The 14,932-nt window shown below is 34.1% G+C and overlaps 1 protein-coding gene across 2 annotated transcripts in view; it reads right to left on the reverse strand.

Annotated features, from left to right (window-relative positions):
* Window positions 1-729: 729 nt before the first annotated feature.
* Window positions 730-14,932, reverse strand: part of GNAI1 (G protein subunit alpha i1) — a 34,147-nt gene continuing 19,944 nt past the window's right edge. The window contains exons 4-9 of one of the 2 annotated variants that reach the window (XM_082069035.1): window positions 10,412-10,569; window positions 8,506-8,634; window positions 4,022-4,151; window positions 2,628-2,781; window positions 1,529-1,743; window positions 730-1,432 (exon numbers count right to left, since the gene is read on the reverse strand). In XM_082069035.1, the coding sequence (XP_081925161.1) occupies window positions 1,553-1,743; window positions 2,628-2,781; window positions 4,022-4,151; window positions 8,506-8,634; window positions 10,412-10,569 (762 nt within the window). In that variant the 3' untranslated portion in view covers window positions 730-1,432; window positions 1,529-1,552. Of the gene's footprint in view, window positions 1,744-2,627; window positions 2,782-4,021; window positions 4,152-8,505; window positions 8,635-10,411; window positions 10,570-14,932 lie in introns of both variants that reach the window. The other variant, XM_082069034.1, reaches the window with a different exon arrangement.

A 14,932-nucleotide genomic window follows, 5' to 3' on the forward strand; every position in this document is an offset into this window, starting at 1 on the left:
CAGAACAATTACTTAAATATTTTGGTTGAACATTTCTAAGAACAAAAATGCTAAAATACTATAGAAAAAACAGCAACAGGTTCAAAGACGTATTTACTTCTCAAAGAACGTAAGGTGTACTGTAGCTGCCTGAAATATTTTAACAATTATAGAAAATTGTATTTCCAAGTTTGGTAGGTTTGTATTTTCTAGATGACATACATTTAAGACAACCATCCATAAACTTATTTACAAATAGAAGCTTATTCATTTTAAAATCTGTATTAAAAAAAATCAGTTTTGGCACTACCCATAAGGCAATGGATGATATGTACCTAAGATAGCAAATAACATAATGAAAGCATAACCAGAAAAATCATATTCCTTATTAAGTTAAAAAACCTGTAAGACTTTAATTACAGTTATAGGGGAAATTAAAGAATCACCATTTGCAAGTCACTGAAACACCCTATCCAAAATACTGAAAATTCTTTTTATATGCAACAGGAAATTGCTTTAATCCATGAGCCCACTGTGCCATGTCTTGTGGGAGGACCTGATATTTCTATGGTTATTAAACTATCAAACTAGTTTTATTACCAGAAAACAGCAAAAAGTTTGAGAAAATGATTTTCCTTCTTAAGCAAGCAGAAAAAAAAAATATTACTCTGAAGTCCAGCCTTTGTCAACAGTCTACTAAAAAAAAAAATCCCAAACGTAATTTTGCCATTCACTCCACTGAGCAAAGACCACAGTTTCAAACTTTTTTATTGATATGAATGGTTTTAACAATTTCCTTTTCACATTTCCATCAGCTTCAATGATAGTTGAACCTTAAAATTAAATTACTCAGTGTTGCCACACTTGCACTGCAGAGACTGCAAAGCTCAGATTTCATAAACTGTGGATTTCACTTCAATTTAAAAAATAATCTTTGCATTTACTTTAAATTTATAAAAAGATTTTTTTCAAAACTTAAGGCAAAAACAAGTTTTATTGGTTATGTTTCTTTAAATCTGAGCAAGTGTACAAGGCTGTTTAAATATCAAAAAAGCTAATACCATATACAGTATTACCAACAAAAGTAAAGAATAAGGCAGCATGCACCCTTAAGACGAAAAGAAAATTTTACAAGATGTTTAAATAATCCAAAGGCAAAAAGTGTCGGTCTCCTCTAAGAGTATCTTCATAAAACATGGAAATTTTAGAGGACATCAAGTTACTAAAATATTCCGTTCAACGTTTATACAAATACATTACTACAATTATAAGCTTACATACAATCAACTGACATCTCAGTGTTAACTAATTACTTAAATTTACAAGACAAACATAAATAAAGCTGTTAAAACAGGCAAGTACAGTACTGATCTATCATTCAGCACAATGTATTCCATATTTCTTTCACCTTGAAAAGAATCAGATTAGAATTGCGCGAAGTCGTTCTCCAAACCTAGGAATAAAATAAAAGAGAATTCAGTATATCTATGCAGGTTTTACATGGGCATATTCCAAATGCCCAAGTCCTGTTTTCAGGCATGTAATTTACCATTTAACAGCCTTTTGTCTGTTTTCAGAAGAGACCACAGTCTTTAAGGTTATTTTTAATTATGACATCAGTTACAGCATCAAAAACAAACTGCACATTTTTTGTGTCTGTGGCACATGTGAAGTGAGTGTAGATTTCCTTTGTGTCTTTTCTCTTGTTCAGATCTTCAAACTGACACTGAATGTAAGCAGCTGCTTCTTCATAAGTGTTTGATCCTAGAAGGAGAAAATTGCTCAGTAAGCAGGTTTCAAACTGAGAAAGAACAAGATGTACTATATCTCTGAAGGATGTGGTTCTTTGGAAATATTTAACCTAAACCTGAAGAGGAGTAATTCCACAACCATTGTTTTAAGATACCATAAATAAAACTTGAAGGAAGCCTTCTGGACACATTTTTAAGAATAGAAACTAAGAGCTCAATTCAATTCCAGCTGCAGGAAGAGCCTTTCCATTTACTGAAGTGGCAGACAGATCAAGTCAATGACCCATCACTGTTGCCTAGAGTAGGATATTTGTTTCCTTCATTCAAGTTACTTAAATTTTATGCTTTAAAAAGGTTTGGGTTTTTCCCAAAGATTTGACATCCATATTTCCCCTGAGCTTTTTAGCTCCAACACCCTATTTTCTACACAATGGCATAGTCTGAATTTACAATGAAAACAAAGGCTCTAAGATGCATTCAATTAATTCATCCTCTTTTGCTATGTATTTCCCAAGTAAACAACCTACTTCTAACACATAAGTACACTCCCTGCTCAAATAAATTCTCATGTATCTTCAGGGATTTCTGCTAGTGAAAAAAACTACACCTAACTACAAAACCTGCAGGACATGAGAAAAAAAGAACAGGCTAAATAAATTAGGCTGAAAAAAGTTGCAGCAGTAACATTTAAGTGGTATCAGTGGGCCAGCACTTCACCTGGTTAAAAAGGTTAATCTGACTTAGCAGTATTTTATTTGTGATCCATAAAAACATCTCCCCACCATCTTCAGCTTTATTTCATCTAAGTATTTTAGGAGCCATTAAACTCCTCATTTGTGCATCAAAAATGAACTAATTTAACAAAAAAAACCCAAAAACTTGGCATCTCTCCAATACCTGCATATTCAGGGTAGCAAATAGTGAGAGGACTCCTTTTGATTTTTTCTTCAAAAAGATCTTTCTTGTTCAGGAAGAGAATAATAGACGTGTCTGTGAACCATTTGTTGTTGCAGATACTGTCAAACAATTTCATGCTTTCATGCATCCGATTCTGTAATTGGAAAAAAAACACATTGTTGTATTTTATCAGACTTCAGTAGTAAAATCAGGATACATATTTTTGAGTAGTTACAAATGAACTAGAGAAGTTACAAAAGTAAGTTTCTAGCATACAGATTCACATTTTACCACAGGATATACAGAGAGGCCAAGACCACTACAAAGAACACTTTCACAAGTATAAGCAACTACTTTCCTTTTCCCCTTCTAATTTCTAGACTTATGCTGTTTAAGATTTTAGAAGTTTTCTGTGTGTTTTCACATTTTGCAGCAGAGATATTCTACAGAGTCGCTGAGTTACCTGAATTAGTTTTATACTGATTAGATCTTTCAGAAATTGAAAACCAAATTCTGCACCTCGTTGAGATTCCAGCAGTAAAAAAAAAAAAAAATAAAAATAATAAATTCTATGGAACTAGAGAATCAAGTGTGCAGATATTTTTCCTCCTACCCTAATTTTTAACACTATAGAAAAATTATCTAACTTCAGCCAAGCCCCAGTCACATTTAAGTAGCAGGATGCTAGCTATGACCTTCTTTGACTACATTTGACCTGAGAGGGTGTTTTTTTTAATTTCTCTTTCCTCCCCTATGTTCTATGAGAAGTTGTAGAATATGAGGAAGAACACAAAAGTTTATTAATGATTCACACAAGAGAAAAGCGGTACTTCAGACCAGTCAGCTAGTAAAAAGCACACACTTTGTATACACTGAGGAGTACACACAAAGGAGGAATCACACCTTGAAAGAGGAGAAGGGAGTGGAGGGGGTTGGAAGGGAGAAGGAAGAGCAAAATTTCTGCGACTAAGGAAAGATATCAGAGAAACACATTTAGAAAGAAACAAAAGCTGAAGACTAAGGAAAGAAAGGAAAATAAAACATGTGCTAAAGTACAAACAGGTAAGTCAAACAATTTCTTCTTATACACTTTTAGCATCCATAGAGACTAAAATGTGTATTACTAACAATCTATCCTCATTAATATACGCATCCTTTAAAACATCAGTGTATTTGAAAAGAATCATTGTCTCATAGTATTCCTTTCGAGAATAAAGAAATGCTTTGAAACCTGAAAGTATGACTTCTATCACCATTTCTCTGAGATCTTTTACACAAAACTCATACATTCTATAAAGCAGCAATACTCCAAAAGATCTATTTATAGCTTTCCTTTCAAACTTATTTAGGTTCTATCCAACAACTATTCCCTTCTTCAGCATTAAGGTACTTGCCATTTCCTCATCTTCAGCCAAGACCAAGTCATAATCACTTAATGCCACACAAAAAATAATTGCTGTAACACCCTCAAAACAATGAATCCACTTCTTCCGCTCTGATCGTTGGCCACCGACATCAAACATTCTGCAAAACAGAAGCGCAAAGCAAAGAATGGACTTCGGATTGTCTAGCTTTCTGAATGTTAACCAACAAAATCTGAAACTAGCACCTGTGCCTGTCTGATCACAACATTTTTGAAAAGGCATAAAAATCTGCAACCTTTCTTACAATTTAACATCTCGGAATAAAAAAAACAATTTTAATAAAACCTTAAAAGCCTTCCTATACAACATTTTACAAAACACAAGAAAGTATGACATGAAAGTGTGATATGAAAGCTAAACAAAACTAATTATTTACAATAGCATAATTCATTAACAAAGTTAATTGTAATCTATAAAAAATACACAGTTAGCTTTACTAAATGTAAACTAGATGAAAGTGTTATTCAACCTTTAGTCCAAATGAATGAATAAAGTATCTTTTTCGGTAGACGCTAGGACATGTAGGGTCAAACAAGAAGTCTCATTCTTTACAGGGCAGGATAGAATATAAGACAGAAAAATTAACTGAGAAACTGAACAAGAAAATTGCTCCCTTTTTTGCAGACAACAGTTTCTAAGGAACACAAGCAATTAAATGCTTTATGCTGATGGCAGTACTATAGTGTCCATCTGCATGGATCTCACCTAGTTCAATAATATGGCACTGCTCAATGCAAAAATATTACAATCAATATTGTTATTGAGAGGTATAAGAAAACATGGCACAACTTCCCATATTAATAAAAACATTATTGTGAAAAAGTATTATTTCAAAGAACAGCAAACACATGTAAAGAAAATAGGTCTGCACAAGAGGCATTGTATGATTTTGGCTTATTCAGACTACGTTGCCAGCATGTATCCTGGGAAGAGAGGAAACACGCAGAAGACGGACAAATTCTAGAGCATTAAGTATGGTTTCCAGTTTGTATTTGCAGATACTGATTTTAGCTGGAAATGTTTGCTCCAGTTCAGAATAGCCTCTCTGCCCACAGTGTATTTCACAGTGATACCTGTCTCTTTTGGGGTTGTCTTTCTAATAGTGCAACTCACAAACTCCCAGTTCTTTATGCAAACGATCTTTTTGCACTCATCACTGACATTTTTATATACTAAAATCTAGTACTAGATGAAGTTTTGGCACCACAGTGTCACAGCAAACAGCTCAAGAGCAAGTAATAAGAACATGGACTGTTTTACATAATAAAGCTGCTTCTCCACGTGATAGGAATACAGAGAAAGAGACACACACAGAAAAGAACAAGAAAAAAAAATTGGCATACAAAATTATTAAAAAAAAGAGATAAGGCTGAAAGCATCTTTCAGAAAAATTAGCTATTCTGAACAGAGTGGTCTTAAACTCCATAAGCTTTCCATCTGTCCTGTTAGAAGTCATACTGAAGCCTGTTAAGTCACAGTTCCAGAAGACTGAAACATTCATAGAAGCTGCTTAATCTGCACATGAATTTTAAAAAGTTTTGAATGAATGATTTACAAATTCTTCCTTCCAATATAGGAAGGTGTACACACCCATCTTTCAAGCACTTGCCTCAGGTGCTAAAATTCATGGTAACATCCATGGTTTGACTACTCAGAAGAACCATATTTTGCTTACGCAAGTTACGTTAAAGCCTACGATGAACTATAAAGGCATACAAGGCACTGCTGAAAAAATTGAATTTTTCAACAGCTGAATCTATCCCCCTTATCTAAAGAATAAAGGTGTTAGAGAAATGCTGTAACGGCTTTCCATTATTTCAAGAAACCAGACTTCCCTAATGAAGTTACAAGGTGACTAAAGCACATTAAGACAAAACATAAAGCATTAAAGACACTTCTCCAGTCACCACTCTGCTAAGCTATGTTACTTAGCTCTATTAAATGGGTAGCTTTCTGAATGCTTTACCTGCAGTTGTGCAAATTTAAGGACTTATGCAAGGTCCTTTCATTAGCACAATATACTTCTGAAAGCTACTGTTGCCAGATTTGCTATGTTCTGCTGCTTTCAGACTATTTAAGCAAAAAACATTATTCCAGTACCCATATAAAATGTGATATGGGCCAAAAGGACACCAGATATTTATTATGATTGCTTTAGTTCCTTTTTTAAAGTTACGTAAGTTGTTCTTTCCAGTCCCCAGCCTTGCGAAAGACTCTGAATTTGACAAATATTTTCTTTGAGGCAGGGTGAGTGTTTACAAAAATATGATACATATGTAGAAAGTCTCACATATTACACACTTATTAAAACTGACTCAAATTTTATTATCTCCCTTTCCTATCTTCTATGGCCTGTAAGACTGCAGACGGAACAGGTAGATAAAAAACCTACCAATTTAATGTTTGTGTACTACATGATTACGTAAATTGCGCTAGAAGGGATTCAATTACAGTTGTTATTTTTAGAAATCTTCCAAGTGTTCCGAGTTGCTCAATTTCTATTTAAAAAACAAACAAACAAACAAAAAAACCCCAGTAAAAATAACTAGAGAAGGAAACAAATCAAAAGAAAAAACAAAGACCCCCTGGCTTTCTGATCAAAAACTGTGAGAAACATAATGACCTCAACTGAGGTCTTCTACTTGCATATACTGCCACACAAGTGACAATGCTCTTCGCCCATTTAATGTTCTACAATGGAATAATGCCATCTTTAAAACATTTTAAAGATTACACCCATAGGAAAATATTTTGTACATGTATACCTTAATAATTAATACCTTAAATTTTAGTCATTACTTCTGTTAATTCTAATGCTAATGTTTTATAATCTTATACTAAGACCTGATTTTTCGTAAGAATTTGTTATATTATCAGAAGAAGATTTCTACAAAATAAGGTATTCTTTGAAGACAAAAGTAATAAATATTCAGACGCAACTTCTGAAACTGTCTATGGAAACAGGATGAAAATGAGTTGCTATTTGCATTTTAGATTGAATCAATAATCAAAGCTAAGTGCTTCATAGACAAGGCTGAAATGAGGCTCAACCTCAAAGAACACACAGAGCAGAACATGAAAGAAAAGATAATGAGAGAAAAATTGAAGTACACAATATTGCACAGCTAGTCATGTTTATGTACCCTCAACCTGGTATAATCAAGCCTTTTATGCCTTTAGTTCATCTTAGCAGTTCTTTTCAATGTTATACAAGTATATACTTTTTCAAGCCCTTCCAGTAACTCATTGAGCCTATCTCCTAAGGCACCTAGAACTTAAACACCTGCTGTACAGGTGTTTAAATGTACAACATTACAGCTAAGCACGCCTAAAGGCCTGTTTTAAAGTTAAACGTTTTATAGAAGTATAATCATATGGTCTTTGTAACAGTTCTAATAATCAGTACAGCCTGGAAGTAGCAATCTGCATACAAATTCATTGAGAGTGTAGAAGAATTTAAACTCATCTACAAAAGAGAACTGAACACTGGAAATTGAGTGAGAAACTGGATAGCTCCTCAGAATACTGAAGACCTCTCTAGGGGCCTGAATAAAGACTCCTCTCCTTAGGTTTGCAAGACATTCGCTTCCATTTGGCAGCTATTATTTCATGGATGAATATGAATTTTGTATGCCTAAACCCTAAAACAAGGAAACAACATATTTACACAATACTGATGGTCTTAAGCATTGATATAGCAAGTACTACAATGCATTGACAATGAAAAAACCCAACTTTCCATGAAGATACTAAACAAATATATTATATAGACATGCTGACAACAATCTCTGCACAACCTAAATATAGATGCAACATGAGTTGTACTGAGTTTTCTTTTAATTCTTCCAATGAGGTAGAATTTTATTACATTTATACTAACCTATGCTTTCATCATAGAATGTCTTTGGACATAAAATGTTTAGAATATTAACATTATTTGTAAATCCCACACCACAGGAAAGTAAATCATGATTTTCATCACTAAATAAAGTACTACCTTAAAGTACAACACATTTGAAAACAGGAAAATGCATTTACTCTTTCATACAACACCAGCAAATACTTCTAAGTCTCCTCCTCTCCAACTGAATTTAAAGGGCAGAATCTGACAGAAGAACAGCTATTTAACATGGCAGAAAACAGTATTTTGAGATTTAATTTACATATTAAATATTTTTTTTACAGAAAACTTCAATAAAACTAAAGAAGTTATTACTTAATATCTGCATAATCATTCTGAGTTATTACAGGAGTTCCAACAACTCCTACATCCCTTCAGAAAAATGGAGTCAAGCATGAGAATTTTTTTTCAGAATAAAAGCAGGGTGGGGGGAGAGATCGGGAATCAAAGTTATAGTTAGGCAAATCTGTTAAATTACATCACTGAAAACCCATCTTTCAGAACTTTACAGAAACCATAACAGACAGATGAACACAAAGAATGATTTACATACTTAAAATGAAGATCTTTGAAAGTAAAGTGAGTTTCCACTATTCCTGTAGTTTTCACTCTAGTCCTGAGAACGTCCTGTTGGGTTGGAATGTAGCTGGTTTGTGCTATCCTGTCCAAGTCATTCAAGTAACTGAAGGTAAAAATAAATACTACTTTCAGTTATTCATAAAATAGTAACAAGATAATTACAAAGAATTACATAAGTCCTAGGTCCATTCATTACATAGTGTCTGACTTTTGTAAAATAGGTTTCTCTGAGTTAAGACAAAACACAGGACATACTATTCCCCTCAGTTTTCCAAGTTTTTTTGAAATAAACTTTAGAGACAAAGACAGATATTACATCCTAGAAGGGAAAAAATGTCTGCAATTGACTCCACTACATAGAATTCTTCTTTTGAAATCCCAAAATGCAAACATGGTTCTACATACATCAATATTACTTGCACCACCTAGACCCCTTCACCTTCGTAACCTGCTGAGCTACAAGTTACTTTTAACTAGAACCAAAGACCAAAATTACCCTGAATTTGATAATAGGTATGAAAATAACAACTCAGTGTTTTGACCAGAATTAATGTGTTTAAGAAAATGCTTAATGCCTAACAATTCACTTCGAAAATTTCTATTTGCACACATTTTCTACAAAAGAATGCTTTCATTGCCAAAATTCTTGTGATGAAGGCCAAGAAGCCCAGCATTTCTACAAACCACACAAATCTAATTTGTGCTTTTCCCATAGTAAATAGGGGAGGAATGTTCTTCTCTCGGTGTAACTGAAGTTTGTGATTTTAAGGATACAATTGTATGGCTAAAATAACAGTTTCCTTACAAAATAGGAGGCAGGGGTATAAAACCAACAAAATAGAACAAAGGAAGTTAACAAAGGAAAGTAAGTGATCCTCCAGATGAAGTGCTCCATGTTGAAGAAAGTTTATAGAAGTGCTAACTCCTAAGTCAAGAGATCTGTCATTACGAGCTCAGCTTGTTGTCATCTACCCTCTCTATCCTTAGAACAACTTCAGCAAAGAAGTAACAATCAGGCTGGAAGTTACCATATTTTCAATATAATTTGATCACATTTCTATTTATTCAGGATGCCTATAATTACATTAATCCAGCTGCAGTCTCCACTCAGTTACCTCATCTGCATGTTTATTTATGTATAGTTATTCTAAAAAACTGAAGAACCAGCTGAAAAACTGAAGAAACCAACTTCAAATACTACAAATTAATTAAAAATGATAAAGCTTTTAAAAAATTGCCCTATAAGGCTGGTATCACTGCTATGCCCTTCTTCACCATCTCACCTCTCCCTCCATGGTCTCTTCCTTGACTGATCGTTACTTGCTGCCATCACATGTTATTTCTCACACCCTTGATTCCTTACTATTTTGCTTTTTTAATGAAGTACCCTAGCATACAATACACATCATGATTGTTACCCTTGCTTGACACATTTCTAAAAGAGACCGTTAATTAACAAAGAAAATGCAGCAGCGTTGACCCATAGGAAAAACTCTATTATGAACATGAAAGTACTATCCTTGGTAACACAGATTAACCTCACATAATCAAGTTTCATAGACATGTTCAGATACTGAACAGGTACTTGAGTCATGTTTTTGTAATAAAAATTGCTTAAAGCATTTTTTGCTTTCCTCAAGAGGATGAAACAACTGGTCAGAACACAACTCAAATTCATTCATAGTACTACACCTCTTCCTTTCAAACCCTGAAACCTAGTTGGAGCATTTTGACCCGAGTAAACAACATCTTCGCCCAGACACTTCTAAGTTTTCCATTTACGTGGGAGCAGAATCCCTAAAAAGATCAGACTTCCTTTATGTTCTCTTACCTACTATTTACAAGACAAAAGAGAATCTTGTTTGTCACATAGTACTTACTAGGCAGCAGAGTCATTAAGCTGATATTCTCTAGATCTGTTGAAACAAGCTTGAACTCCACTATCTTTCCACAGTCTCTTGATAACTCCAGCAAGCTCTGCCGTCATAAATCCTTCTTCTGCTGCTCCAGCTAACACAAAAAGCTGACGAGCATCATCCTTTAGGATGTAAACAGAAAGCAGAGACAAAAATTGATAAATCCAACAAGTCTTATCACTTAAGAACTATATTCAGCAAACAAGTTACTTTCTTAACCTGGTAAATATGAATGTAACCAAAACCAACTATTTATTCCTACATTTTTCAACAACAAAAGACTAGTAAAGCAAATTTCTCATTAGGTGACAAAGCTGCTTCTGATCTGTTTATAACTTGAACTAAGCTTCTATAAGCAGAGGTAGTAACATTTTGTACTCAAGTCTAAAGTTAACCTTATTTGCTTATCAAATACCACAAACAGAACAGAATGGTTACAATGCATACTAGAACCTTCAGCAATGCAGATGCATATTGATCAACTGAAGAAAACACATCACTTAAGCTTCAAAGAACAACTCCTGTTTGAAAGTAACCAGTAATAATTTATTCGCAAATCATGCATCAGGAAATAGAAAACTACTACTTAAAACCTTTCCAGATAAATCAGTTACAAATGTCTACTACCTTAATTACTGAGACTGAGTTTTCTTGGTAATGCAGTATCAAGGAAAAAAAAAGATTTTTCAAGACTATATATGAAAATGAGGCTGAGTACAGGATTTAATGGAATTTTATCCAATTATGACTTAGGAAAGAAACATTAAAATGTTAGACCTGTAAGGCACTGGAAAAATAACATAGCAGCTGGGTGAAGGAAAGAGATCCACATTAATACTCTCCTGTGGGTAGTAGTTGTTTGTCCTTGTTATTAGCTGTATGTGATGTATAATACTGCCAAAGTATGTCAGCCAGAAAAATCAGGACACCTGTGGCTTGTAAGTACTACTCACAACATGTACTGTTTCTCCAATAACTAAAAGAAAGAACAGGTGATACTGAAAACAAGGATGGAAAAGAGACCCAGACACATCAGCTGAGAACTGAGAGTATTTCAAGAAAGAGGATTTAAAAAAGCAACATACAAGGTTATTCTCACAAAACAGTAAGTGTAGAGAGAGATGCAAATCTGTAGAAAAATCTGGTTCTGTCACCTTTGCTGTTCAAAAAACAAACTGTGGAAAAAAAACGTCCTCATCATAAGTACAGAAAGGACTAATTGCTCTAAAGATATCGTCCACTGTAGACTTAAATAATCAGAGATTATGACAGCTAACAGGGAAATTGTTTGCAGAATATTAGTAATGCTGATATTCACAGCTTGAAAACAACATAGTTTGGAGTTCAGTCAGCTCAAGGCAAACTTGAAGAGATTTATATATATCTATATGTATACACAGGCAGCTATACATATGACCAACAGGTGTCTGATATATAGTTCAAGATGCCTGGTTAAAGCTAGAGAGGCTACAAATCTAAAAATGAACATTCGCTAAACAAATGAACAGAATACTGATTCCTGTACAGGCACAGGAGAAATTGTGGACAACTAATAAAAATTTAATGGATTATCCTAATAATTACATAAAAACAGAGCAGTAAAGATCAAAGGTTTGGATAGTCACATCTCATGGATTGTAGTTTGAGCAATATACCTGCATAAAAGAAAACTGAATGACAATTCTGATCTTGAATATTGTTTGTGGATGCAAATGCCAAGGACCTACAAATCATAGAAGCAGCACATCCTGAAGAAGGGCTAATACATTAAGACACATAATGGAAACAGCTTAGAAACTGACAGTCAATTTTGTCATTAATGATTATACTATTTTATACCTAACATGGTTTGACTTTCAAACATACAAAATTTACTCTCTTTCAAACAGCTTTAATCTCTACATGCTCTAAAATGGCAGGAGGGGGAAATGGGACGTGGAACAAGAGAATCAATTTCAGCTTTTTCAAAGCCCAAACATTAAAATAAAAAGTGTTCTCTGTTATCCCCATACTCCTGTTTCTGAGGATGACAAATACTACAGACCACCACAAGTGAGGCCATATGCAATGATCAAGTCTTATTTTCAACTATTAACCAATGATAGATACTTTCCTTTAATTATACAGGAAAGAGGCAGCTTCCTCTCTAGATGTCACTATTTTTATGCCAAATGTCATAAATGAGATAACAAATAAATTAATTTAACCATCTCTCTAGGGAATTATAGAAAAATCTTACATTCAGAAAGTGGCCCATAGCTTTTTAAAGCACATTCACTAAATGTCTCTCAAAACATAGTTTATACTTCAGTACTGAAATGTCCTGTAGGGCAAAGGAAGGCAAACTAGTCTTGAGATTGACCATTACTGAAGCCGCTCCCTTGTGCCAGCAGCTTAAAAACAAACAAACAAAAAAAACAAAACAAAAAAAACACCCTATCAACTTGCTGCTTTACCATTAATCTTCTGATAGAAATAAGAATACATGATTTTCCAAACAAACTTACTAATTTAGAATAAAATCCTCAGTAATTTAAGGAAGAGTCTGAATGTAGCAGTTTTCATCAAGAATTACAATTTTGAGCTTTCTTTGCTGAAAAGCGACATTTTAACAAGAAAATAGTATAAAATTTAAAAGGCTACTTTATAATCAAGGAGTAAACATACTTTTTTTTAAGTGAGACTGATGTACAAGACAAGCTCTGAATTATTTTTTCTATTTCTGACTTGACAATTGGCAAAAATCTAGTACTGATGTTCCATAGCAGCATTGCTCTGAAAAAAAGAATATGGACCACCAAGACCTGCCTCATTGCAAATGGATGGACAATTATTTTAAGATTATCCCTGACAAAAGTTTCCCTCATCATTGATATAGCTCTCTGAAGCCCAGAAACTCAGATGACTTCTAATTGATATCCTATATAAAACAGCCCTCAAAATCTTATTGTTAGTCATTTTATTTGCTTATGCCTAAATTTATTCCTCCTCTGTTTTCGCTTGCTATGTATTTAGTAACACGATTCTACCATCTGCCTCTTTCCAACACTGCCAGACAGCAGTGAGGACGCCATTGCACAAATACTGAACTAACACACAATAAGATATTTGTGCTACCCCAGAAAACTTTAGTCTTAAAGGAAAACAGCAGGAAACATGAGAATAAATGTAGAGGGGAATACCCAAGGAAAAAGTTTTTACTAGTTATGTTTACAATCAAAGAGATTTGAGGTAGAATTAACATATGTACACAAAACAATGACTATCTAAAAGCAAAATGAAAATTAACTAATAATTCACAACTGCAAATCAAATTTAGACTTCAAATACAACTCTATGACCCACTTTACATAATCTTATGAATGTTTGCCTTCCTTATGGCAACCATACATAACACATTTCACAAGGTCACCGCAGGTATATTCTCTAATATTTATAAATTGCTTTTCAAGCAATCAGTAAGATCTTGAACACAAAACCTTCTTGTGAATGAAGAATTTACATACCATTTCTTATTTTTCAAGACCCTCCTCTCCTCCAAACTGTAATTCAACCCTGACATGATGGAAAGAACTTAATTATGACAAAATATCCTTCTGACTACCCTATATACTTATTTCAATACATGAACAGCAAAAAAACCATCCTGCATCCTTCCTGCAAGACAACCATAATGCAGGCAGTTCCTGTTTCAAAAACTACACTGGTGAGCATTCCCTATTCTGACATTGATTTCTATGGAAAGAAAATAAAGGCACACATTCTGAACTAAGTTTCAGTGCTATTCAGACTAAAAACTTTTGTGATCAACTTAAGCACTGCAGCACAGAGTGGATTCCTGTAACCAGAAGACAAGCAAAAACACTTAAGCTAAGCATTTTACAGAGATTCAGAGTCTCTAATGACCTGACCAGACATGGATGTAATCAGGATCACCACAGGTAAGAACACAGGGTTAAGATTGAAGAAATAATAAGCCAAAAGAATGAATTCTGCAGACCAGCTTCAATAGGCGGAATGGCAGATAGACCCATCAGAGGTTTTTGTACGCAGGACATTAGATGAAATGAGATCAAAAAGAAGCAGAAAACCTTAGAAAAAGGTATTCTATTTCCTGGGGAAAATCCTTAATCCATATGGTACCACAAAAAAAATAGGATACCTGCAGCAGGGCTACGCCCATGTCTCTGCTTTGAGTAAAATAGAGTCTTCCACACTGGAAATCAGTACAAAGCAGGATCAAATTAATAGGCTTGAAATATTTTAGGCACCACTGTGCCTATGACCTAATTGAGAGGTGTAAATAGTAGCTAGATGCTTGCTTCTTTAAGCCGCGGCTTTTAAGGAACATGAAGATGTCTAACTTAAGTGACTTAGAGAACTCAACAGCCCACAAGTCCATACAAATAAAGAGACATGATGGCATAAAGTTTTTCAAAAACTCCCTATAACTCAGATGTTTAATCTTCCAAATTTAGGTATAAT

The sequence above is a fragment of the Streptopelia decaocto genome (genome assembly GCF_964273445.1).
Source record: "Streptopelia decaocto genome assembly, chromosome: 1".
NCBI lineage: Eukaryota > Metazoa > Chordata > Aves > Columbiformes > Columbidae > Streptopelia > Streptopelia decaocto.